This window comes from Bos grunniens, chromosome 21, assembly GCF_055505025.1.
Source record: "Bos grunniens cultivar Pamir isolate PY7600 chromosome 21, Bosgru_T2T1.0, whole genome shotgun sequence".
Taxonomy (NCBI): Eukaryota; Metazoa; Chordata; class Mammalia; order Artiodactyla; family Bovidae; genus Bos; species Bos grunniens.
In genome coordinates this window covers 33,826,095-33,851,478 of record NC_141185.1, presented here as the reverse complement: position 1 = coordinate 33,851,478, position 25,384 = coordinate 33,826,095, and the positions used below count along the sequence as shown (strand labels likewise).

At 30.7% G+C, this 25,384-nt stretch overlaps 1 protein-coding gene across 6 annotated transcripts in view; it reads right to left on the bottom strand.

Moving 5' to 3' along the window:
* Positions 1-25,384, bottom strand: part of NOVA1 (NOVA alternative splicing regulator 1) — a 167,939-nt gene that overhangs the window by 13,159 nt on the left and 129,396 nt on the right. For all 6 annotated transcript variants that reach the window (XM_086365232.1, XM_086365233.1, XM_086365235.1 and 3 more), the window contains 2 exons: positions 21,728-21,894; positions 10,728-10,799 (listed from right to left, as the gene is read on the bottom strand). In XM_086365232.1, coding sequence (XP_086221358.1) covers positions 10,728-10,799; positions 21,728-21,894 — 239 coding nt within the window. The remainder of the gene's footprint in view (positions 1-10,727; positions 10,800-21,727; positions 21,895-25,384) is intronic.

Below are 25,384 nucleotides of genomic sequence, written 5' to 3'. Positions count from 1 at the left end.
GGAGAATGCTGACGAAACCAACAAACCACCTTTACCTACTAGGTAGCAGTCCAGAAAAACAAAGACTATTGCCTATCTGCCTACTTAGCAGCTAATACTAGACAAGGCACTCTGTATTTTTATCAGTGCCCAAAGCACATATAGGATGTAAAATAAGGTACATTTCACATTTCATTAACTCTTTTCCCCCTGGAGTGTACCATTTTCTTCAATCTGAAAACTTCAAAAGCCCTAGGCTTTTCATAAATACAAGTACATCTTCATATGAAATGAACCTTTAGAAGGGACTTTGGAAGGTCACATAACCTGGTATTCACTAAAAGATATAATTCTAACCTGAAAATATTAATGGTGTGCTGTTTTCAGCAGAAATTCTTAACTTGCCCTCAGAAAGATCCCCTGATGCCCATCACTAGCTGTGAAGGGCACATCATCTACAGCACAGCACACTAACGAAGCCAGACATTTGCAGTGGAATGGGTATGGTTAGGAAGTGCTCATTTAGCCTTTTACCATCATTTTTGGCAAAAATATTGCTAAATAATCTTTGAAAATAGTAACATAATCTGCATATATAAAGATCTCCAAGGTTAGAAAACCTCTAAATGAATTTGGCAATAGTCAAAAAACTATGACTATCTGAAAAGACAATTATCCTTTGTATAATATTTATTCATAGATTTAAATTGTAATTACTAGTAAACCTCTACTGTTCTCAGTGATAAAACTAACACCCTTCAATTTCTATACAAGTATGTTTTTCTTTCATGTTTATCAAATAATATTTGAAGTGTTATTTCATAAAAAAGTCTTTGTAAAGGGAAATTGCTATGTAATACACAATTATATAATTATAATTTTTAATAAACTACTGTGCATTTTCATATGGTAAATGGTGTTACCCAAATAAAGACTCCAGGAAACGTTTTTCTAACTGTTCAAATATAGATGCATAATCTCATCCTAGATTTATTAAATAAGAATCTCTATTGGTAATTTTGATGAGACTAGAATTGAGACCTTTTGCTATATTAATAAAGAATAAATAAAAATATTACAAATATTACATAATCATTTAATTTGGCATAACTTTTAACTATGAAACAACTGCCATTTCCTTTGCCACTAAAGTGTGTCTCTTCTAGTTCTGAAGCCTCTCTTGTGACCCTTCTTGAAACTCCTCAACAAGCATCTGACAACTAGGAAACGAAAGCGCCAAGTAATCCACATATATCTAGTATCAAAGATGGTCCACTCTTTCTCAAGCTTTTGGAAAGTTCCCACTTTAGATTCCTTAAAACATAACATAAATTGTAACTGAAGCCATTGTTTTTTTCCATCTTGTTTTACTTTCCCTTAGTTAGCATTTTGAAACCAAAGCAGAAATATAAAAACTTAATAATGTTCGTATTCCTTGTCATCATCCGGACGATACACAAACACAAGATATTTTTTGACTATTAAAAAGAAGGCCATATGTTTCTTAGCAACTTAATTTTCTTCAGTTAATATTATGAACACTATCCTAGGCCAATTTATGTGGCTCTAATTCATTATTTTTAATAGCGTTACCACATTAATATTCTATAATACCATATTTACTTAGCCACTTTCCTGCTAAAGGTCGGATGGTTTTCCAACTTTTGCTGCAATATACATCTTTGTCTCTATATTTCCATGTATTGGTGCATTAAATTTTACTGGGTAGATGCTCAAAAGCTGTAATGATATAGCATTTCTTACATCAACACTGTATGAGAATGATTATTGCCTATATCCTTGACTACACTTTTAATTTATGAACACACACACATAGGCCCACACAGAGATTAATTTTTGTGTTCCTGATTTATGTGTATTACACATATGCATATAAAATTTTGTCTGTCTGGTGAAAAAATATAATCTTGTGAATGCTAATTGAAAATTTCCTGATACTTGGTAAGGTTAAATACGCTTTCATGTGTTTATTGGACATTTCCATTCCTCTTCTATAAACTGCCTTTTCGTAATCTTGACCTATTTTTTCTCCTGGATTTTTATTTTATACTATCAATCTAGGGGCTCTCTTTACAGTAATTCATTGTCATATATGCTAAACATATTTTTTCAAGGATGCTGTCACCTTTTGCTTGTTAACGGTGTATTCCACTATATAAAAATATAAAATATTTGTAAATTTGAATGTTTTAACCTATCCCTTTATGTCTCGTATTTCCTTCTTGCTCTAGAAAGTCATCCTCAACTTTATTTCTCACATCATAATTTCATCACATAGTCTTACAGTTTCAATCTTGAATACACTAAGATCTATTTTTATATACTGGACAAGGTAGAGGTTAAATTTATTTTCCTTCAGGTGGATAATCAAGTATGCCAGTACCATTTATCAAATAAAACATCTTTTTCTAAAATAAATAAAATGACACGTAAATGTTACTCTGGACCAAGCAGAGTTCTCAACGCTTCTCATGCACTGATTTCACTCAAGAATCATGACAACCCTGTGAAGCAGGCACTGTTATTATTCATTTTACAAACACACAGCACATGGTGAAGTTAAGGATGTTTTCTCAAGTTAGAATATTAGGAAGCAGCAAAGATTTAATTTGAAGCTAGGAACTATGGCCTAAGAGTACGAGTCTCTTAATTTCTAAATTATACTACCTTTCTTAAGGAATGACAGAATATAGTAAGTTCCCATATATAACTTAGGTCTATTTCTGACATGTTACATTTCATTGACCAATTATATTTGCTTGTGTTAATGCCAAATATGGTTTACTATTAGAGTTTTATAGTAAGTTTTAATACTGAGTGAAGTATTTAATCTCATACACATTATTTTGGTAACCATTCTATTAACTGTCTCATGGTAAATCTCAGGCATTTTTCATATGAATATTAAAATCATTTTGTCTTGCTTCACTTTCCCATAAAACCAGACAAAAAGGGAATGAATATAAGGGAAATTGCAACAGATTTACATTTTACTTTAAAGGAATTAAGGTTTCTATGATATTAAATTTTCCCCTCCAAGGTTACTATAAGTCTATTTATTAAGGGAATGTTTGATGTTTTTATATGAAAACTCCATGTTCTCCTAATATGGATTCAATTTTGGTCCAATTTATTTCTAAGAATTCTTGGAGATTTTGATATGAATATGATACTCTATGTTGAGCCTAAGGAACTGCACTCAAATATCAGCAATTTTATAAGGCTCATCCTAATAGCTATGAGTACATAAAATCTAATGTGTATAATAAAGTCAGCAAGTTCATTTAAAAAGAATATTTGAATTTCACTATTTTTCTAGGATTTTATTAAACATATTTCTAAAGAATACTATCATGATATCACATACAACACTGAAGGAAATAAAGCTTAATTTTTACATTTTGTTGGAGAATTATGACCTATTTGAGGTAAGAGCTTGACTGGTTTCCTCTGCAAAACAAACAAAAAAATATTTTTAAACTGCTCTGAGTACTGGTGAAGTGAAAAAGTTATCTAACAAAGAAGGCTATGTCCCTTTTACTTAATGTCGTTATACAATCAATAGTATTTCTTTTTCTGTTGGCTTACATTTTTAGAGAACTTCTGTGCCAAGATTTCATTTGAAAAAAGGATTTTCAAAAATAAAAAATGAGTTTTAAAAACCATACAGACTATAAGCCTATTCTTCCAACTAATACTAGCCACTCAACAAATACTTATTGAGAATCTATTAATGTTCCAGGCTAGTGGCTCAGTGGAAAAGAACCCTCCTGCCAATGCAGAAGACCTGATTTCAATCCCTGGTGAGGAAGATCCTCTGGAGGAGGAAATGGCAACCCACTCCAGTATTCTTGCCTGGAGAATCCCATGGATAGAGGAGCTTGGTGGACTATAGTCCGTGGGGTCACAAAAGAGTTGGATATGACTTAGGCACTAAGGAACAAATGCTTCTGATACATCAAAGAATAGAACAGACTATTGTTCTCATGTAACTTGATTTTCTAGGACAGTGAGGCTGACAATATATAATTTTTTTAGTATGATGATAAGAAAACAGTCAACTGATTGGAAAAGACCCGATGCTGGGAAAAAAGAGGGTGGCAGAGGATGAGATGGTTGGATGGCATTACCGACTCAATGGACATGAACTTGGGTAAACTCCAGGAGATAGTGAGGGACAGGGAGACCTGGCATGCTGCAATCTGTGGGGTTACAAACTTAGTGACTGAACAACAGCAAGCAAAGCATGCAGTGTTCTGCGAGGCAAAAGAAAAAAAAATACAGCAAGATAAAGGGAATCAGAAGTACTGGAAGAATGGGGAGGCCAGGTTGCAATATCAAATCGGGTGGCTTGATACATCCATCTCAAAAGGGTATTGAGAAGCGATATTTGAAGAAAGACTTGATGACTATTGAAGATGTTAGCCAAGTAGATCTCTTTGAGATTGGAGAATTTCGTGTAGAGAGAGGCAAGAACTTGCCTAATGTCTGCAAGGCAACCCAAGCAGGTGGGTTTACCTAGGGCAGAGTAAGGAGGCAACTGATATGAAATGAAGTGAAAGTGGTAATCTGGCAAGGATCTTATAAATTAATTAGATGTCATTTGGAGGATATTGGCTTTTGCTAAGTTCAAAGGAAAACTATCACAGGCGTAAGCAGAGAAATTTTATAAGAAATCATTTGCTCAGTGGAGAACAGATTTTTGGGTGCAAAGGTAGAAAGTCTGGGAAATCTATATAGACACTACTGTAATAATTCAGGCTTGGACTAGGGTAGCAGTAGATGTAATGAGAAGAGGTCAACATTCTATATGTATTTTAGTGATAGAGTCAACATTGTTTCTTATAGGAACTGGATTTGGGGTATGAAAGAAAAGAGATGAGAATGAATCCAAGACTTGAGATCTGAGAAAACGGTCCATGGAATTGCTTCAATAGAGACTGTAAGGGCTATAGATAGAGCAGGTTTGGGGTAGTTTGTGGACTTCTGAATTAAAGATGTCCATTAGATATGCATGTGGAAGTGCTGAGTGGAAACTTGGATATAGTCTGTAGTTTCACTCTGATATGTGTATTAGAGATAAATGTGAACCCTTGTTATGTGGGACCTGAATCTTTCACAATTTTAGAGGACATCTTTGTCCTCTACATTCAAAATTATAAACATAAAATTAGGTAGAGGGCCTTGTAATAAGCCTGCGCAGGTGAAGAATCCTAAGGTTTAAGCTTCACTGCATGCATGCTCAGTCGCTTCATTCAAGTCCAACTCTTTGTGACCCCATGGACTGTACCCTGCCAGGCCCCTCTGTCCATGGAATTCTCCAGGCAAGGACAATGGAGTGGGTTTCCATGCTCTCCTCCAGGGGATATTCCCAATCCAGGGATCGAATCCGGGTCTCTTGTGTCTTCTGTATTGCAGGCGGATTCTTTACCACTAAGCCACTGGGGTAGCCCTTAGGCTTCATTAGTTCATAGTAAACCTACTTCTCAATGAAAACATAAATTTTGCATATGTCAGAATATAAAAGCCAAGGTAGTATATGAGGAGGAAGAAAAGTATACATCCAGAGTTTCAAATATTAAGAAGGATGATGGGAGGAACTAGCAAAGGATTCTGAGATGAAGCACATGGCATGATACAGGAGGAAAAAAAAGGGTGTGCAATAATATCCTGGAAGTCAAGTAATAAAAGTACATCAAGCAATGAAAGTACACCAAGGAAGCAAAAGTGACATTATTTTTAATAATGTCATAATAAAAAATTATTATTATTTATTATAATAATAAATACTGTGGATAGATTAAGTTCCATGCAGATTGACAACAGACAACAGAAATTAATGGTGGGGTCATCTCTGATGTCCTAGACAAACAGTTTTAGCAGAATTGTGGAGGAAAAAATCTGACAGGAATGGATTTAAGAAAAAAATGGGAAGACAAAAAATTGCAAAACAGAGAGTAAACACTTTTGTGAGTTTTGCTACAAAGTAGTATAAGAAATGGAGCATTAGCTGGTGAGGGAAGTGAGATTAAAAGAAGTTTTGTTTTGTCTTTTAAGATGAGAGGAAAAAACAGATATACGTATGCTGATGGGAATGTTATAGAGGTAAAAAACTTAATAGATGAGAGAGAGGGGAGAATTAGTGAAGAGATGACCTTGAATAAAGAAAAAATATTGAGCCTTTAATGTGCAACTGAAATTACTTGTTTTAAACAGAAGCAGGGAAAGTTGAGAGGTAGCATATGTGGGTATAGGTGAAGCTGTGATTTTGTGAAAGTTTTTATTGCTTCCATTTTTCTCAGTCAAGTAGGAAGTTAAGGTTATGAGCCTGGAGTGAGGACAGAGCAAGAGACCTTGGCGTGGCACAGACAATTCTTATATGGCTTCATGATCTCTACACTCTTGGTGTTATGCCTTGTATAGTTCCCTCCATTTAAGCATGAGGAGAAATTGTGACCTGATTCTAATCTACAGGATATGGCAAAGGGATGGAATGTCACTACTCTGATTAAATTTCACTGTATGGTAGAAAGTAATTCTTACGTTTAGGTTCAATAAGACTTCATCGTGCTAACATATAATGGGGAGAGATTTTCCCGCTGTCTGCAAGAAGCAAAAAGCCACACTGTGAAACGCCAGTAGAGAGGGTCACATAGCAGGAGACCTGGGTAGTCTCTAGACTCTGAGATCTTCCTCTTGTCAACAGTCAACAAGAAGTTGGGGTCCCCAGTCATACAGCTACGAAAAACTGAATGTTGTCATCAACCTACAAGAACTTAAAATCAGATTAGTCTTCAGTCAGGCCTCCAGATGAAAATAAACCCCAGCTGATAGTTTTGATTGCTGGCTTTTGACTCTGAGCAGAGGACTCAGCTAACAGTGCCTTTGACTTCTGACCCATTGAAAACTGAGGTGATAAATGTGTGCAGTTTAAGCCAATAAATTTGTGGCAGTCAGTTACACACAAAAAACTAATACAGGTGTTAAAATGAGACAAGGATTTATGAAAAAGACATTGAGAGAGTAAAAAGTGACTGGGCTTATGATTACCTGACAGAATGGGGGGTCATTTGAGATCTGTGGTCATGAAACTAAGGTGGGACTAGTGACTTCCGTTTGTTTTTTCCTGTAACTACAGCAAGGGTTCTATATATGAGTTACCTACTTATTTGTTTTGTATATTTTGATATATAATTTCAAATTTATTATTACATAAATTCTATAAAGCACATGTTTCTGAAAAAATTATTGTACTTTTCTTGAAATGTGAGAAGAATCCCAGGAGAGCTAACAATCATGAACCTAAAATTAAGACTGGAATTTAATTTTTGGCACCATTGACTGATAAACAAAACCATTTTGTTGAATCAAAGTGACTGAAAAATGTAGAAAGATAACTTATAATTGGTCAAATCCAACTGATTCTGTTTTTTATCTTTTTAAAGTTTAATCACATGATTAAGACTTTATTTCTATCCATATATTTGCTTCTGAAAGTTCCAAAGTGTCAAACTTGCACGTGCAATATGCACAGACAAAAATGTGTAAGTTGTAAAAGTATTAGCCCTAACTTTCTTAATAGGGAAATAATAGAAATTTGATTTATAAGTTAGACAACAAGTAACTTTGTACTCTCACTTGAGAAGAAAACAACTACAGAGCATCTAAAGCTATCTTTAAAAGCTTACATACATGTTGATTATATAAATATTTTAGTGTTGAAAATGCAGCAATATTAGTATCACAGAATCTTTCTTTAAAGATAAAACTCAGTTTAACTAAGCTGTTTTATGCTGTATTAGTTACCAATCTTAAAGAATGGTAACTAATTAGTTATCTTTTTTTTTATCATTTGAAAGAAATTTCAGAAAAAATAAGTAAACATAGCTTACACTTATAAGGTGAGTAGTGCATTCTAGTGCCGTTCTAAATATAATGAATTTATTATCTCAATTTCACAGAAGGGGAACCTGAGGTCCAATTTACTCAGCAAATAGCAGAACAAAGACTTGATCATAGGCAATTAGGCTCCAGTTAACTTTTAACCACCATTCTATAAGGCTTCTTATATGATAATCCTTCAGTTTTCCAGGGGAAATTATTACAGACTCATAACATTGTAGTCTGATCTGTGAAAACAGTCTGGCTTGTGGAAATATGAAAGTAGGAAGGTAAAATTCAGTAGGTACTGAAGCATCATAGTCATTTTTAAAAGAATGGAAACTACAGATAAAACTTATTTTCAACATACTTTCTGTGCTTTTTATTTTGGGGTTTTCTAAATATTAATAGTCTCTTAGTTCCTTTTATTAGTTTGTAACACAAACCATTTAGTCTAAAGAAAACTCAATCACAACTCACTTAGCCATTATTGATGAAATAGCACAAACAGCTGTCTAAATTGCTTTATATTTGTTTATGAAAATTCACATGGAAAAAGTCTGCAGTGATTTTTTTAACAGCAGAGGATATCAGATTAGCTATAAGACATAAACAATAATTTTAACATAAAACTACAGATATACCTGCTAAATTGCTGGATAAGGTTAAAGTAAACATATCAGAAATGAAAGTCGTATTATTATAGGTTTAAACTCTAATTTAAATATGGAGAGTTTAAGATGATCACATTAGAACCCATTTTACTATCTTGGTTATTACTCTTATACATCTAAGTCAATTTTAGTGAATCTGAATTAATTATGACTATCCACAAGAAACAACTGTGAGCTATCTAAAGACTGAATGAACAACAAAAACCAAATTATCTTCTCTATTACAACATGCATAGAATCTACTGGGAAATACTGTAGGGAATGAAATAATTACAAACTATTAATAACATAAAGATGAAAGATAACTATAATTCCTTCAATGAATTTAAGGATTTTGTTTTGTTATTTTATATCTTGCCTGAAGTTATCCAGGAGGTATTATGCTTGTTTGCACAAGAACAGAAGAAAACAAAGTATAAACAAATACTTTTAATAACTGATGACTGTGGACAGAGTATAAAACCACACATGACTTAATTTTCCAAATTAGAAAAATATCTAGAGGTGGATGTGTTAACATATCTAGAGGGTAAAATTATTATATCAGTAAACTTAAAAAAATAAGCTTTTTAATAAATCATTTTATAAAAATCATATTTCCACAAAATAAATACAAGAAAATACAAATCTAACTTTAAAGACAAAATTATTGTTGATTTTTCTTCTAGATCCAGAGTTTTTTACTTTTTATGTTGAGAAAAATAATTTGTTTTTAATGAGTGCTGTACTCATTTGTCTTGTCTGTATTTGGAAGAGAATGAAGCAGAAGAGGAACACTAAATATATAAAGTCAGTTGTTTTCACAATAGTTTTCTAATTCATATAATTAAAACTCATAAGAGAAAAAGTCTGAGTGAAAATGCATATACACTTTTCCAACTTCATGCATCAATAATACAAGCTTGCTTCTCACTTCATGTAGCACCATTACCTTTAAAGAAAAGAGATGGGTTTCATCACTAGAGATGTGTACTTTTTAAACCAATTTACTGGGGCTAAAATGTGAGCATTATCAAGGATTTTTGTTTGAAGGGAATGCTACTGCATAAAATAAAAATCAAGCTCCTACTACAAAATAACATTCTAAATGTTAGTTTTCCTTCTAGTTATTTAAAAAATTTTCCTGAGGTTGCAGAAGTATTAGAATCAATAAATGAGCAAAATAATTCTGACAGCCATATCTTAGATCATATGCAAAAGCCACATTTAATATATTTAGCAAATATAGCTCAAAGTTAATAATTTATTAGTCAACTGCATGAAAAATATATTAAAAATATAAGGCTTTATATTAGTAAAAATGTGGAAATATTAAAGAAAATAACATTTCTCACCTAAATGAAGCTCAATTCAGACAAAATGAAAATGTGTTTAATCATTTTAATAAATATATTTTCAACATTTCTCATGTTAAAGTACAGTAAGGCTCTGAATTACACAGAATATTTTAGATGATTTCCTTAAATGTGCCAAAAACAGCTACATTTTTGAAGAATGTCCTACAAATATTCAGTACCAAAACAATTATCAAGTCAAAACTAAGATATATTTTTCATTGCAAAGTTTGCAACTCCAGCAAAGAAAATGTATTATTAAATTTTAAGAAAGTACCATTTCTTGAGTTATTAAACAGCATTAAAATTATTACAAATACCAATTTCCAGTTACTCTTAGATTGCTAGAAATGTTTTTCATCAAAAGTTTTAAACTGTTACACAGTAAGGCATATCTGAAATAAAAAACAAAGAAAAATGCATTCACATTTAAAGATATACCTTTGCTCAATAACTCATATTTATACATTCATTTTTTTTTACATATATGATATTCTTAACTTATATACCAGGAAGCCTAGGAAGAAACAATAAGGGAAATAATAAACACCAACTCAATAAATAAATAACCCTCAGAGCTTCATAAAGTCAAAATTTTAGGGGGAAAATCCAAAATTCTAGTAGTCTATCATCTGAGTCTATTTTTATTAACTAAAGCTAAAAATACATATAAATTTTCAGGAATAACTGATATTTCTTTCTGAGGTTATTTGGAATCTGATCATGGTGCACAAATGTGAATGAACGAATACATCCTTAACCCACCAGTATCTTTTTCTCCAGTGTGCAGGCAATCACCCGTGAAAAGTATGGTGTAGATGACAGGATGATACTGTACCTGATTAGCTCTGGAGGTGGTCATGGGGTCAGATGGAGAGGACTTGGTGGTAGTTGGGGAAGATGGCAATGTCTGGGAATAAAGCAGTTCAGGAGCAAATCAACCTTTATAAGCCTTAAACTGATTATTTAAATAAAACAAAATAAAATAAAATGTAATATAACGAGAACAAAATCCTATGAACAAATTTTTCTCCTACTCATTTAAATTTAATGGAATTCAAGATCAATTAAATAATTAATGCATGTAAATACGCATGCATAAGCATGTAAAAATAAATTCATGACTTGAAATCATGATGGTGACTGATAAAAATTCACATGAGTATTAAAGGTATCCTGACCATATTCATGAATAGTAGTCTCTTTTCTTTCCCTTTTGTTTTCTTGGGGGAAAAGAGATCTCAAACAAAAATTCAAGAAATTTAATGAGTAAAACTGAAAGTTATTTTCCTATCAATGAATACAGTCGGGGATTGAAAGAAGTGGTGAAATGAAGTTTACTTTGGCATAAAAGTATCCACCTACTTAATATGTTGAACATCACCAACAAGTTGATTCCACATGAATTTAGGGTTCCATACTTAAAAGCAATTAAATTTGCAGTTCTGAGTTCTTAATATCACATTATCTTCTAAAACATTAATTTTTAATAAATTTAGAGCCCGTCTGAAAATGTAAACATTAACCTCATATTAATAAACAAGTAACTAATAGCATTTTAACAAATTGCTGTAATATTTTTTATTATTTGTGCTAAATACTAAAAATGTGTATAGATGAGGTGTATAACATTTTGTAGCATTATCAGCCTGTGTTGAAAATAAGCACAAAAATATTAGGAATCAAATTTATTGTTCATTTCATTTTTAAACACATATACATACTATATATAAAACTATATACAAAACATGTCACATGAGACCATAATATTCTTAAGGTATTTTTAAAACTTCTGATGTCTAATAGAGTAACCTTAAAGTGTATGTAAGATGTTTTTATCTTTTTTAAAAGGTATACTTTCACTTGACAAATTGTATCATTTAAGTAGCACTCTCAGTAGATAATATTTCTTAATATATGAATTGGGGTAGTTTTATAGTATGGACAAAATTCTATATTCACATTATGAGTTATATTAATATCTATCCTCAAAATTACTCAGACATGAGCAAAAGCATAACTTTAAAAGTTCAGCAGTGTCAGAAAAAGCAGATAAAATTACTTAAGTCAGTCATATTTACACATTTAATATTTCATAAGTCCTAACTGGGATAGAAAAAAGTATTTAAGAGTAAAAGAAAGGATAAAAAATTTCACATGCTCTTGCTTAATTAATTCACTGCTCTCAAGCAACAAACTAAGACTGATTCTAATATTTGATCATGTTTTAAACAGTTCAGGAATTCTTGATTCTTCTTTAAAACCTTGAGGAAAACTAGACAATGCATAGACATACCAAGATTTTTGTTAAATCATATTTTAAAAGGGAAGAAGAGCTGCAAACCTCACAAGAGAAGAAAAAAACAACTTCAAATCCGTTGTTTTCTGTTTTTGCTATTTGTAATAAGTTCACTTTATAAAGTCATTTCTCCAGAGAGAATTTCACTAAGAGCCATTAATAATTACCCTACAATTTTACTTTCCATGCAATACTATGCAGAAACATACACTACTGACTTTGTAAATATTCTGTGGACTATGAATTGAAGAGTAAATTTTCCCACCTCTGGTTACAACTGCTACTGTACAGATTTCCTGGGAGTAGTTAACATATATTTTAAAATATGTTCTTTATTATTCTCAGCATAATTATAAGATTGTTGACTAAATAGATGCAAAATAAATCTAGAGGCCATCTACCCCAACACAGGTTAGAAGCTAAGTTCATTAATCTACAGAAGCATGAGGTATGTGTGTTGGGCTCTTCTAGTTTCATCAGAGTAAAATCAACTTGAAGGATCACAGGTTCATTATGACAGCCATCTTGCCCTAGACATGAATTCTCTTGAAATACTGCAAAGAAATACGTAGAAAAAGTACTAATATCAAGTGACTCAGACTTTGTGATCACTAAAATCAATACTATCTTTTTTCAATTTATTTAATACTTTTCTTTTTACTTGGCATATACGTGAAACATTGGGCATGTATTAGTAACTCATGCAACTCATATTCATTGACATTGTCCTTAATAATTCTGAGCATGCTTCCTTCTCAAGGGAATAAAACCAGTAATTTTAAACTTCTGGGACAATATTAATGTGTATAAAATCATTAAGGCTTTGGTTATTACAAATTATAATACATTAAAACTTAATATTTTAAATAAAACAGATGATAGTTAAATTTGGGCTTTAAGGGATTAGATTTTGGAAATGTCACAATAGTTTCTAAATTTTTTTTTTTTGTTTAAATTCTTAAAATTATGAACATGTAATGTGGTAATAAACATATGATTAGTTTTATAGTTATCTATTACTTATATAGATATTCTTAAACACAAAAAATCTCCTTCCTTTACAAATTTAAGCTCTAGCAATGAAGAGAATCCAGAAAGTTTGCATTCTGGTTGATTCTTAAAAATACTAGTTGTAAAAATTGTTCTGATAAACAGATAAATGTAAATATATTAATGTCTGTAAAGTGTTCTAATAATTAGATTAAAAAACAGCTTTGAAAGTTGTTCTCAACCACACAAATAGATCAGAAAAAGTCATAGAAATATTTTCATGTTCAATATGTTTATTTCTCTAATATTTTATAAACACATGTTTATTCATCTTCATAATACAGACTTAAAATTTGAACGGTTTGAAGTTTAAAAAAATCCCTTAGTAAAATTTCTGATATACATCTTGAAGATATAACTACTGAATATCCATATAGCAACAATATATTAAAATGTGTTAAGTAATATTTATAATGGGTATATACAGCTAAGAACTCTTAAGTAAAAGTGAAATCATTTCAGTCATGTCTGACTCTTTGCAACCTCATGGACTGTAGCCTGCCAGGCTCCTCCATCCATGGGATTTTCCAGGCAAGAATACTGCAGTGGGTTGCCATTTCCTTCTCCCGGGGATCTTCCTGACCCAGGGATAGAACCTGGGTCCCTGAATTGCAGGCAGACTTTACAGTCTGAGCCTCAAGGGAATCCCTTTTTAAAGTATTTATCAAGCAGTGATTATGAAGGGCACAGGCATTTTTTTAGCATGATTTTATCTTTCAAGTGGAAAAGTATAATATTTTAATTTATAGGACATGAATGTCTTTAAGAATTCTGCTTTAAACACTGAAGGCTGAATTACTTATTACAAAAAATTTTGAAGTAGTTTATAATTTTAAAATAGTGGATCCTTTGGAATGTAAGTTTCTAAAATTTAAGATTTAATAAGTTATTTAATTAAATGTAGATTTTTCTAGGTTTTGGGGAATAAGAACTAAAAAGTGATTATACATTGTGAAATGCATTCTTGTTAACAAGTGGCAGTTTTGCTGGACCAGAGAATATTACTATAAATATAAACTCCATAATAAATAAGCTGAGCTTCAAGCAAACCTGTAATAATAGACTGTCAAGGTCTATCACAGGTACAGTGAAAACAGCAATGAACAACAAATTTTAATTTGGAACAGGTCTGTTTTGAGTTCTGTTAAATAAATCTGCATACTACTCCATAAAAAATAATGAATCAGCTATTTAAATATGGAATGGTCATCTCTGATTTTTCATCTTGACACATATCCAGCCTTCTCCCAATATCTGAACTACCTGGAACTACTTAGCCCTAATATAAACTCATGTTGTCTAATTTCAAAAGGTCTTTTACAACTGATTACTAGTCCATATCTTATTTTCCTCATAATCACTATTCTGTACTTTTATCCTTCTCCTCAGCTATTCAGTCCCATGTATCTTATATTCTTTCCAATTGCTAGTTTTTACTACCTGAAATAGACCATGATTTTCCAGAATGAGCTTCCTTATCTACTACAATTGACTTCATTTCAACCTTTTCAATTTTCCAAACCACTTTCGCCCCATCTTCTCATTCTTTTCATGGTAGACAAAACTGTGATATCCAAGACTTCCTACTCTTCATGAGCTATGACCTTAACACCCTATAATCTTTTCATCACTCTTAACTCATTTTGTCCCTTAATAATCTCATCTGTATTTGGCATCCCAATTTATCTTCCTTTTCAAACTTCTTTTTATTCCTTAACATTAGCCATTCACTTTTTAGTAGCAGGGTAGTTATGTGAATCTTTCTGATCTAACTTGTATTTTTCTCCTTTTATATCCAAACTTTCAAGTCAGCAGTTCCCACACTTCACATCTTTTTTTTTTTTTCTTTTTACCTAACCAGTCTCTTTACCTTTAGGATATACTATTATTAAGAAATAATGACTGTTTTCTCAACATAGAATTGAAACTGACTTAGAATCTCCAATGATTTTCTATTAAAAAAAGTTATTTTTGAACTTTTATTTGGGTATTTGATCCTTTTTAGCACCTTTCCTTATACTTCTCTTATTTTCTCCTTTTTACAGATACAGTGGGTTAATGCAATACCCTTACAGAAGAGGTTACTATTACTTTCCCCATCTTACAGGTAAAGAAGTCAAGGTACACAGAAGTAAAACAGCTTGTTCCAATGTACACAACAGGTAAATTAAAGAGGCAGAATTTGAACCCTGGCAGACCTATTCCAGATCCTATGCACCTAACCATTACATTATAATACTTTTGAGTTACTTTTTTAAAGGAACTGCTTCTCTATCTCATTTGTTTTTTTTTCTTTCTCACCTATAATGAAGGTGTAAGTGAAATTATCACTGATACTGCAATTAAGGATCTACATTTTCAGTTTTAAATTCTCACCTATGCTTCTAATTAAAGACTACTTTAAGGAAAAAAAAATATTATGTACAACTTATTCAACCTGCCTGAAACAATCATACAAAAATATTGTCTCAAATAGATGCCTGACTAAAATTCACTAGTTGCTTCCTGGAACTTAACATTTTGCTAGGCTCAAAACAACATATGGTCATTTTTTATTGTTTCTTCATAATTTTGGAACTAGAATCAAATCAATACCAAACTCTTATAGATTTCACTTTGAAATATATTTTAACTTCAAGCATTTGTCTCAACTTTAACTACCAGAGGAGATTAAGTGCTCATCATCTTGTTCTTAAAATATTGCCTAGTCTCTTCACCCTGATACAAGACTTTCTATTTTGAACAAGGTCCTTTTCCTGCATATGTTTATTCAGGAATCTGAAAAGTCCTAAAAGAGAGAAATCTATTGGATTTGTTTTATCAGTATTATACAAACTTAAAGGCCATACAAATTAGTATTAAGATCAATTACCAGTTACATTTCCTTGGGTAAGTAAATTTCTCTAAACATCAGCTTCTATAACATGGACTCTATACGTGCTTCAGAGGAATTTTGTGTGGATGAATGAGAGGTTTCAATAAATGTTAAGTGCATAGCACAATGGCTAGCATAGAAACAGAGTTAAGCACCATATACATCACTATTATCATTATTACTGATTCTTCATTCTTGACCATAAAACATCCTTTTTTCCTGACAAAGATTAATGTCTCCTGGATTTGTATGATGTAAGAGAAGCTTTAAAGAATATTATTTTATAAACCTTCAAATCTAAGATCTGCATAGTAGATCACTCAGTAACTGTCATAATTATCTTCCTCTCCTACCAATAGCTATTCCTACAAGCACTCTAAGAATTTGTGTGGAGTAGCACAGAAGAAAACAAAGTGTAGAAGTACCTTTTTTTCTTTTTTTCCTCACCTTCCAGAGAAATTAAAAGGGAAAGTATTAGAAGAATCCGTAGTGTGTAGGATACCCTTTGGCCAGACATCCATAACTTGCCATTATTTGGTTCCACACAACTTATTGAACATTAATTTCCTCTAGACTAAACACAAATGTCCCACTTCTGTCAAGATAATCTCTTTATTATTCAACAATTATGGTATCTTTCTTCTCAAATCCATACTGCTTCATCTGCCTAAAATAAGCTTTTCTCTTTTTTTCTCCTCTAATCAGGCAATTCCTCTACAGAGTCCAGTTCAAGTTTTTACCTCTTTCACAAAACCAAATGTCACTCTAGCCTACATTTCTTTCACACTCTGCCAAACTTTTACGGTGCGTTGTTTATATTGTAGTTTTGGTATATAAATGCAGTTTTATATCATTATTAGTTATATTGAGCATTTATGATCTCTCATAAACTAGCTTGAGAGAGCAAGGGTTACAATTTAATATATTCTGCAATTCACTAAGAATGTATTTAATAAACTTATAATTGAATGAATGAATAATGAACAAATTATGAGCTAATCTTGCCAACACTTTATGATGAAAATAAAATTCTTTGTACTAATGAGATCTTTGGTATCAATTTAATTTTTAAATACAAAATAATTATATAGATGCCTATAACTATTTCTTTCTTAATGCAGTTTTTCTTAAAAATACATTGAGCCAAAAAAAATAAACAAAACCCACTGAAAGTCTGTAATAGACAAAGGAAGTTAACAAATGCCAACTATCTTACTAATCTATCATTTCTACCATGTTTTGGGGTTCATTATATTGACTTATGAGGTATGAATAATCATACTTAAGAGGGGGATTTGAGGGACTTATAACAAGAGGAAATTTTTCAATAATACTATGAGAAAAAAAAAAGGTTACAAGTGCAAAATTCAAAACATAAAAAGGGAAATGAGAACATGGACATCAAAAACCTGGGCTAAGATATGCACTTAGGAATGAGTTTCTAGGGAAAGTCTAAATTACCTGAAGATCACTGAATGTCTCTGCTATTTGCACATCTTGAAAATAAGAAATAAGAATGTTCTATGTCACAATTAATATGTTTAATTCTGGCTTATTGGTTCCTCCTGTGTATCTGTTTCTCAGTATACTGACTTAAGAAATGAGCATGACAGTATTATGTACTTCATGACAATCTGATTTTAAAGCTATAGAATAGAAATTATATACTTTGATTATTCAATAAATATTATCATTATTTTGAATATATAAAATATTGGAGTCCCTTCCTATCAGCAAATAAATATTTGATTTAAAACAAACAAACAAATAAAGCACATCTGAGAACGAAGAACTAAATAGTTCACATCTAATATCTAAAGTTGGATGTAAGGCTATAAGGCTAGATTTCAAGATTCTTCTGTATGAAAGACTTGTGAGATCAGTATGTATTACTTTCCAAAAAACTTATATTTGGCTGAGAATTCGTTCAGTGAATAAAGTTTCATTTGGAGAGAATATTCTGGTTCATGCAATTTATTTAGTAACCAACTGTATCTATATCATATAATTCAGAATATCTTATAAGTTATAATAAATTGTATAAAACTATAACTTTTTTAATTTCAAAAAAGTAGATTTCTTATTTTTTATAACAAAAACACATATATTATTTTTGAAATTATTTCCATTATAGGTTATTATATGATAATGACTATAGTTGCCTGTGCTATACAGTAAACCTTTGTTGTTTGTTGCATATCTATTTTTTTTTAATTAGAAATCCAGCACTCTATTCATACCAAGTCAAACAAGTAGAATCAAAATGTCATAAACTTTTTAGTTAGGCAAAAATTCATAAGTTTTCTAAAATACATATATTATACATATATATATGTATACAAAAGCTTTTCTACTATATGCTTGACAAAATTATAACTTTTCAAGCAAGATTTATTTGTTTAGAACTGACTTCCTATTTTAAGTCCAAGTTATATATAAATTATACTTCTCTAGTAAACAAAATCTTACATTATCAACCATAAAAAACAATAAATATGTTGTAACAAACATTAGGAAAATATAATTTCATATTCAATATTAGTTCATTTCTATGAGGAACTATATTTTCTGGCTCCAGCAATTTTTAAAATTCTAATTTTATTCTTTACATAATCTTAACTAGAAGAAAATGTTTTAAAAATGTTTAAAGAAGTTACATTAAAAATTAACTTCTGAGTTAAAGTCCAAAGGGAATGTAAATGTTAGTTAGGGGAATGACTATCATTTAAAAATATTATTATTATTCTATGTACTCAAAGCTAAAAAAATAGAATTATATAAAATATACTTTTATTTCATTATAAAATTTTATTATAAAATATAATATATATTTTATATTTTTTATTTTTATAATTATATATTTATAATTATATAATTATAATTATAATTTTATAATTTTATAATATATATTTTTATAATTAAAAATATTATTCTACGTACTATAATACATAATTCTATGTATTCTATATTATAAATATATAAATATATTTATAATATAATTATATAATATAATTATATAATTATAATTTTATAATTTTATATTTTATATTTTTATAATTAAAAATATTATTATTATTCTATGTACTCAAAGCTAAAAAAATAGAATTATATAAAATATACTTTTATTTCATTATAAAATTTTATTATAAAATATAATATATATTATATATATATAATATAATAAAATATAAAATATACTTTTATTTCATTATAAAATTTTATTCCATTATAAAATAATTTCTTTTAGATATAATTATTTTATACTGGATTACCAGCATAATTTCTCCAGAAACAAAATCATGGTAATTTAAATTTATTTCTTGTGGTTCAGTCGCTAAGTCATTTCCAATTCTTTTGATTAATTATTTAGACAATCATCCAACAAAAACTTTCACATTAAAAAATAGGATACCTACCTAGAAAGTTAGAGAATCTCAAATTTAGAGCATAAATAACTGTTGATCTACAATATCGTGGAAATATGCTCAATCTCTCATCTAGATTTTTTTAGTAAATTTTTCAAATTTTACATTTTTAAGAAACCACTGAAATATTAAATATATTACTCTACTAAATTTAGAGTACTCTTTTAATGAATCTTTAAAATAATACTTCCACATCACTATTGATTCCATGAAAATATTAAATAATCAATAATAATTTCAATTTCATGAATATCTTATAAGGCTTAGAAATGAATGTAAATATGCAAAATTAAATTAATCACCATTGTTTTTTAACCACTTATTTTGAATTTAAATAACATTATCTGAACAAGGCAAGTAAAAATAGAAATGAACCAAATATTTAAAAATTCTAGCTTTCATAAATCTGTACTGACACTGGACAGATGACAACCTATAAATTTCATTTGCCATAGAGAAAGTTAGTTTTAACAATGACTCATAGACCATTATTTGACAGTATTATTATAAAAAAAATAAAAATTCATTCATATCATTGTGCTGAATAACTGCCACACAGTACTCAAAGTATATTCACGTTTTACCTTTTTTAAAAAAATCAATATATTCACTGCCTTCCTTAAGTGTTTAAACTTACAGAAACTACAAAAGAAATGTGAGAATTAATAGGCTGGATTAAAGTTGAAAATGAATAGACCCTACACTTTAGTGCCAATTTTGTAAATTCTTAGCCCCAGGTGATTTTAATCCAGAGGTCTTTGAACTCATACTTCTAGAATTTAGATAGATTTAGATTAAGCCAGGGTACTGCTTTCAATGCATCACATTTTAAATTATTCTTTGCATTTACCTAGCATAGATAAAAATTTCAAAACTATAAATGTTTGTGAAGAATAAAAAATATCTACTTATGTTTAGAAGTTTAAAATGTTTACCTTCTGCCATGTGTAAATTAAAAGACACTTCCTTGATAAGTTATGAAAGGTTACAAATTGAAACATTTTGATACTAACAAAGAGCATAAAATGAATGATCTTATATGGTGTAAAAGCTACCTACTCATGATCTAAACATGGAAGGATTTTTTTAAATAGTATTAAAGGAAAACTGAAACTTGGCCTATAATTTGAAAATATATAATGATTAATTTCTCTATTTGTATTTGATTAGACACCCTTACATTTATCAATATATTGGCAAAATTATAATAAATTCCTAACACTGGCTAGTATATTTTTTCAACTCAGAAACATGAAATTAATAAGTTTTTGACCTACATTTCAAATGTATTACAACGAATGTAAATATTCTGTAAATTAAATATTCTGTGAATGAATGAATAATACATTTCTTTTGAAGGCATAAAATCTATCAATATGATCACAAATTAAGAAGCTAATTATAAAAAAGCAAATGCAGAAACAATCATAATAAACATAAAGTATCAAATAATTTTGAAGATTTAAAAGAGCTTAAGGGGAAGAATCTGCCTTATTTTTACATAAAAGAATGTCATTTTTTTCCCCTACATAGTGTCTGTCATTATTCAATCTTAAAAACTAACATTGTTTTTTATCATTAAGTTTTGTTACAGAAAATCCCACACATTAAAAATAAACATTGGCCCTTTATGACATATATATAAATACTGTACAAGTTATACAGAACATAATAGCTGATTTGTAACAAAGAACTGTTTGCTAGGTACAGAAATTTACTTATACATATTTGTTGATTAAAAATACTGAACATGACAATTAAATTGACAAAACAGGAGTCTATATGCATAACTATACTAGAGACTAAAAATATTGAGAATAGGGTATTAAGAATTTTGAGAATGTTGTCTCAATTTTTATACTTCATTTTAAAAGTGATAGAATTTTAAATAGGTTAAATTCTTATAAATTAGTCAAATTTGTATCTATAATTTTTAAAAGGGCACTATAAAAGAAATGAGCCATAATTGCTCCTCAGTGTAATACTAATAAATGAGTAATTTGATCAATAAATAAACTGATCAATCTAAAGAAGAGGCTCTGATAGTCTTTAAGTAAATAAGTGACAACTGTTATGTTTTAAGTATTCTTAGGGAAAAACTTTATATGCTAAACCTTTAAGGCTTCTTTTATAAGGAATTCATACTATACTGTGGATATCTGTCTTTGATTTCCCAACTAAACACTCACTTGTTTGATGCGATCTGGGTTAACGGTGGTCTGGGGTTGTAGAATGCTGACTGGTTCTGTCTTGGCCACATTTTGGGGCATTTCTCGAATTTTTTCTGCAATGAATCCATGAACTGCATTCAGTGCTTCAACTGTTCCCTGGATCAAGCACACTCGTTCAGTAGTACCTGTGGACAAAAGATTTCAGTTTCAGAAAACTTCTCTTACTTTGTATGCTTTTCATAAAAACTATAAAAAAGGATGATATACTAATGCCAATAAAATCATGTAAAGTGTAGAGCTCTAAATCTCAAAAAGGGCCAGCAGAGCCAGAAACCATGAGAAGTTTTGAATACATCATTCACTGACATAACCAATACTTTCTGAGCATTTATAAAAGAACTTAGGGTTAGAAACCAGTAACACAAACATGAGGACTTTGTATATGCTAACAGACATCAAACCAGAGAATTATAAGATACTATGATATGAAAAAATAATGGAAGTTATCTACATGGATGGCACACGTGGATGGCTTACAGTTAAAAAAAAAAAAGCATTTAAATTAGTGGAGAGAAGGGGTCTTGGAAAGCTTACAAAGTAGGTAAGTTTCCGAATTTTTACCACCTTTTATTCATGTACCCTGTTCTTTTAATCACAGTAATAACACTATCTGACCTTTTCTATTTATTTTTTTTTGTTTCTACTAGAATGCAAGCTCTCAGAGAACAGTTAATTAGTCTGTTTTGCATTGTGCTATAGCTTCCCCAAAGCCCAGAGGCATCCCTGGCACATGATAGGTACATAACAGATATTTATTGGACAAATACTCATCTCTGCTTTTATTGATTATACAATTTTAATAAGATAGAATATCATAATTAAAAACAAAATTTTAAACTATTTTTCACTTGAAATTGATGAATAATTGATAAAAGATACCATTAGTTTTATTTGCTTCATATCTAGTGAATAAAATGTAGACATATGATGTGAGACAAGACTAAAATGAAACTGGTTGGGTCTAATGCACAGATCCTATAGACTATTTTATACTATACAGGTATACCTAAAGGCAATAAAAATAAATGATTAGTTTTTCAGACTATTTTGAGCCTCACTGCAGTAGCCTGCTCTTAAACTGTAATCTTCTGCTCAGCAGCTCAACACAGCAAACACATAAACTTACTTCTCAGACATCAGTATTCTTTTACAGAACAGTTATCAACAAGTAAAAAGAATCTTTTAAAATTCAGAAAATGTTTGTTTTTGAGCTAATATGACCTCCCAAGTACTAAATACGTATCCATTTCTATACCACAGTTTCAAAATTCTATAAAACATTTTAAAGTGCATTTTGAGGGAAAAACATGTGAAATTACACATTTAAAAAATTGCAAGGAGTTTATACTGTTTTAAGGGTTGATTACCATATAAACCATTTCCCTAGTATTTAAATTTTTTTTAAAGAACAGTAAAAGATTATCACTCTTACCTTTAGAAAAAAGACTTAGATCACAAGAATTAGGAGCAGGAATAAAAAAATATTATATGTATACCCTAAATTGGGGCTTCCCTCGCAACTCAGTTGGTAACGAATCTGCCTACAACGCAAGAGACCTGCATTTGATTCCTGGGTTGGGACGATCCCCTGGAGAAGAGAATGGCAACCCACTCCATATTCCTGCCTGGAGAATCCCATGGACAGAGGAGCCTGGTGGGCTATAGTCCTTGGGGTCATAAGAGTCAGACATGACTTAGTGACTACACCACCACCACCACACCTGAATTAAATTATCCTGTTTTAAACCACTAAGATGCAAGTTTATGGAAAGCTACATTTCCTAATTTGTAAAATATATTTCAATAGAAAGCAGTATTTTTTAGTTGTGAGGAGGGAGACAATCTGAAACACATTCAGATTGTGAGTTTAAAGGCTTAATATTTCCTGTTTCTCCTAATCAGCTTTTCTCATCTTTGAGTATCTTGATGTATCTCTGTATCTATTCTTGGGTAAAAGGATCTAGTTTATTAGGGATACTCTAGGGAGTCTTTACAAGATTGTATTAATTGCCCAATAAATGACTAGAAAGGATGAGAAGTGATCAATGCAGCTCCTGTGAAGTGTTCTCATCTAAGTCAGCAGACAATACAAAATACAGATCGGATTTCATTCCTGCTTTTGGAGACAACTAAAGAGTGCTCTTCTGGGGATGCCAAGACAGAAAAGGAAATCAGTTAAGTCTCAACAGAGATTTTTTAAAAATAAAACATGGTACTAAGTAACTAAAGGAACTATATGATCCATGTTGCTTTTAAAGTTCTAATTTAATAGAATACATACTGTGTCAGACAACACAGTAACCCCGATACTCTTCAGACTATACAGTCTAACAAGTAGTAAATGGAAATCACTGAGCCATAAAGAAATATGATTGTCTAAAACTGAATTTCACATAGCATGCATGAGACAATTTGGCAATAGTTTATAGGTCCAAAGTTGCCATAAATATTCTTTCAAGATTAAATGATATCACTACCATTAGAACTACTACCAAAAAAAAGGGAAAGAAAAAAGGAAATTGCAATTTCCCCAATGGGAACTGCTATAATCCTCAGAAGAGATGCTGTCATATTCTTCCACTGAACTCTAATGGCCTTTTCACTTAGATAACACAAAACTATAATTTTTAGGAGAAAGTCACAAAGAAGGAAGACTGTCAGGTATATGACCAAACTGTGTAACAAAAATGAGCCTATAAGTAATAAAAGTTGCTGTTTTTTTATCATTTTACAGGCTTTTATGCTCCATTAGTGTCTAAACTGAACTATGAGTTATTTACCATTTTATTTAACAGTAGCATTTTCTTCTCTTTGCAATAGACTAGTAAAATCTGAAAAAATTATCAAAAGTATTTGCTTATATTTATTATAATGTAAAGATACAGGTGTACAGGACACCATTAATTTAAAATTTTTCTTTTAAGGGAGACACTAGATAAACTCTTAGAAGAAGGGACAAACACAGGCAGTGAAATCAGAAAGACTTTTCGTTTCTACTTCACATGCCGTATCATAAACTGAATAGGCATGTTTCTAAAATTAGGTACAATTGTAAGTTGCCATAGCAAAACTGTGATATACATTTAATAAAATATACTCACTTTGCGCTACTATAACCTTGGACAAGTCACTTAAACTGTTCCTGCTCCTACGGAAGGCAATCTATCATCTGTGCAGTGGATCTGATCTCTCTTAACTCCCAAGTCCACTGTTTCTCCTAGTATCATTTTTTCCATCAGCCCTTGCCTATCAGCAGAAAAACATGTTATACTTTCTTCCATTTTTAAAGATCCCTCCTTTATGACAGAAAGAGAAAATTAGCCTTTTGTAAAGCAAATGAAATACCGATTTAGGCAAAGATCATAAAACCATAAAATGAAAGGTTAATGGGAAATTTTCAATGGAAACATCTGGAATCACCAACTGACTTCACTGATCAACATTAGCATAACTAAGAGTGTGAAAATCAAGCACTGACATGATGCAATATGAAGCAGAGGGCACCAACTATAGGGGATGTATCCCCAAATAGCTGAACCTAAGTCGAATCAAACATTTAGCCTGACATAACAGTTTACAAATAATACTGAGCGACTTCCCTGGTGGTCCAGTGGT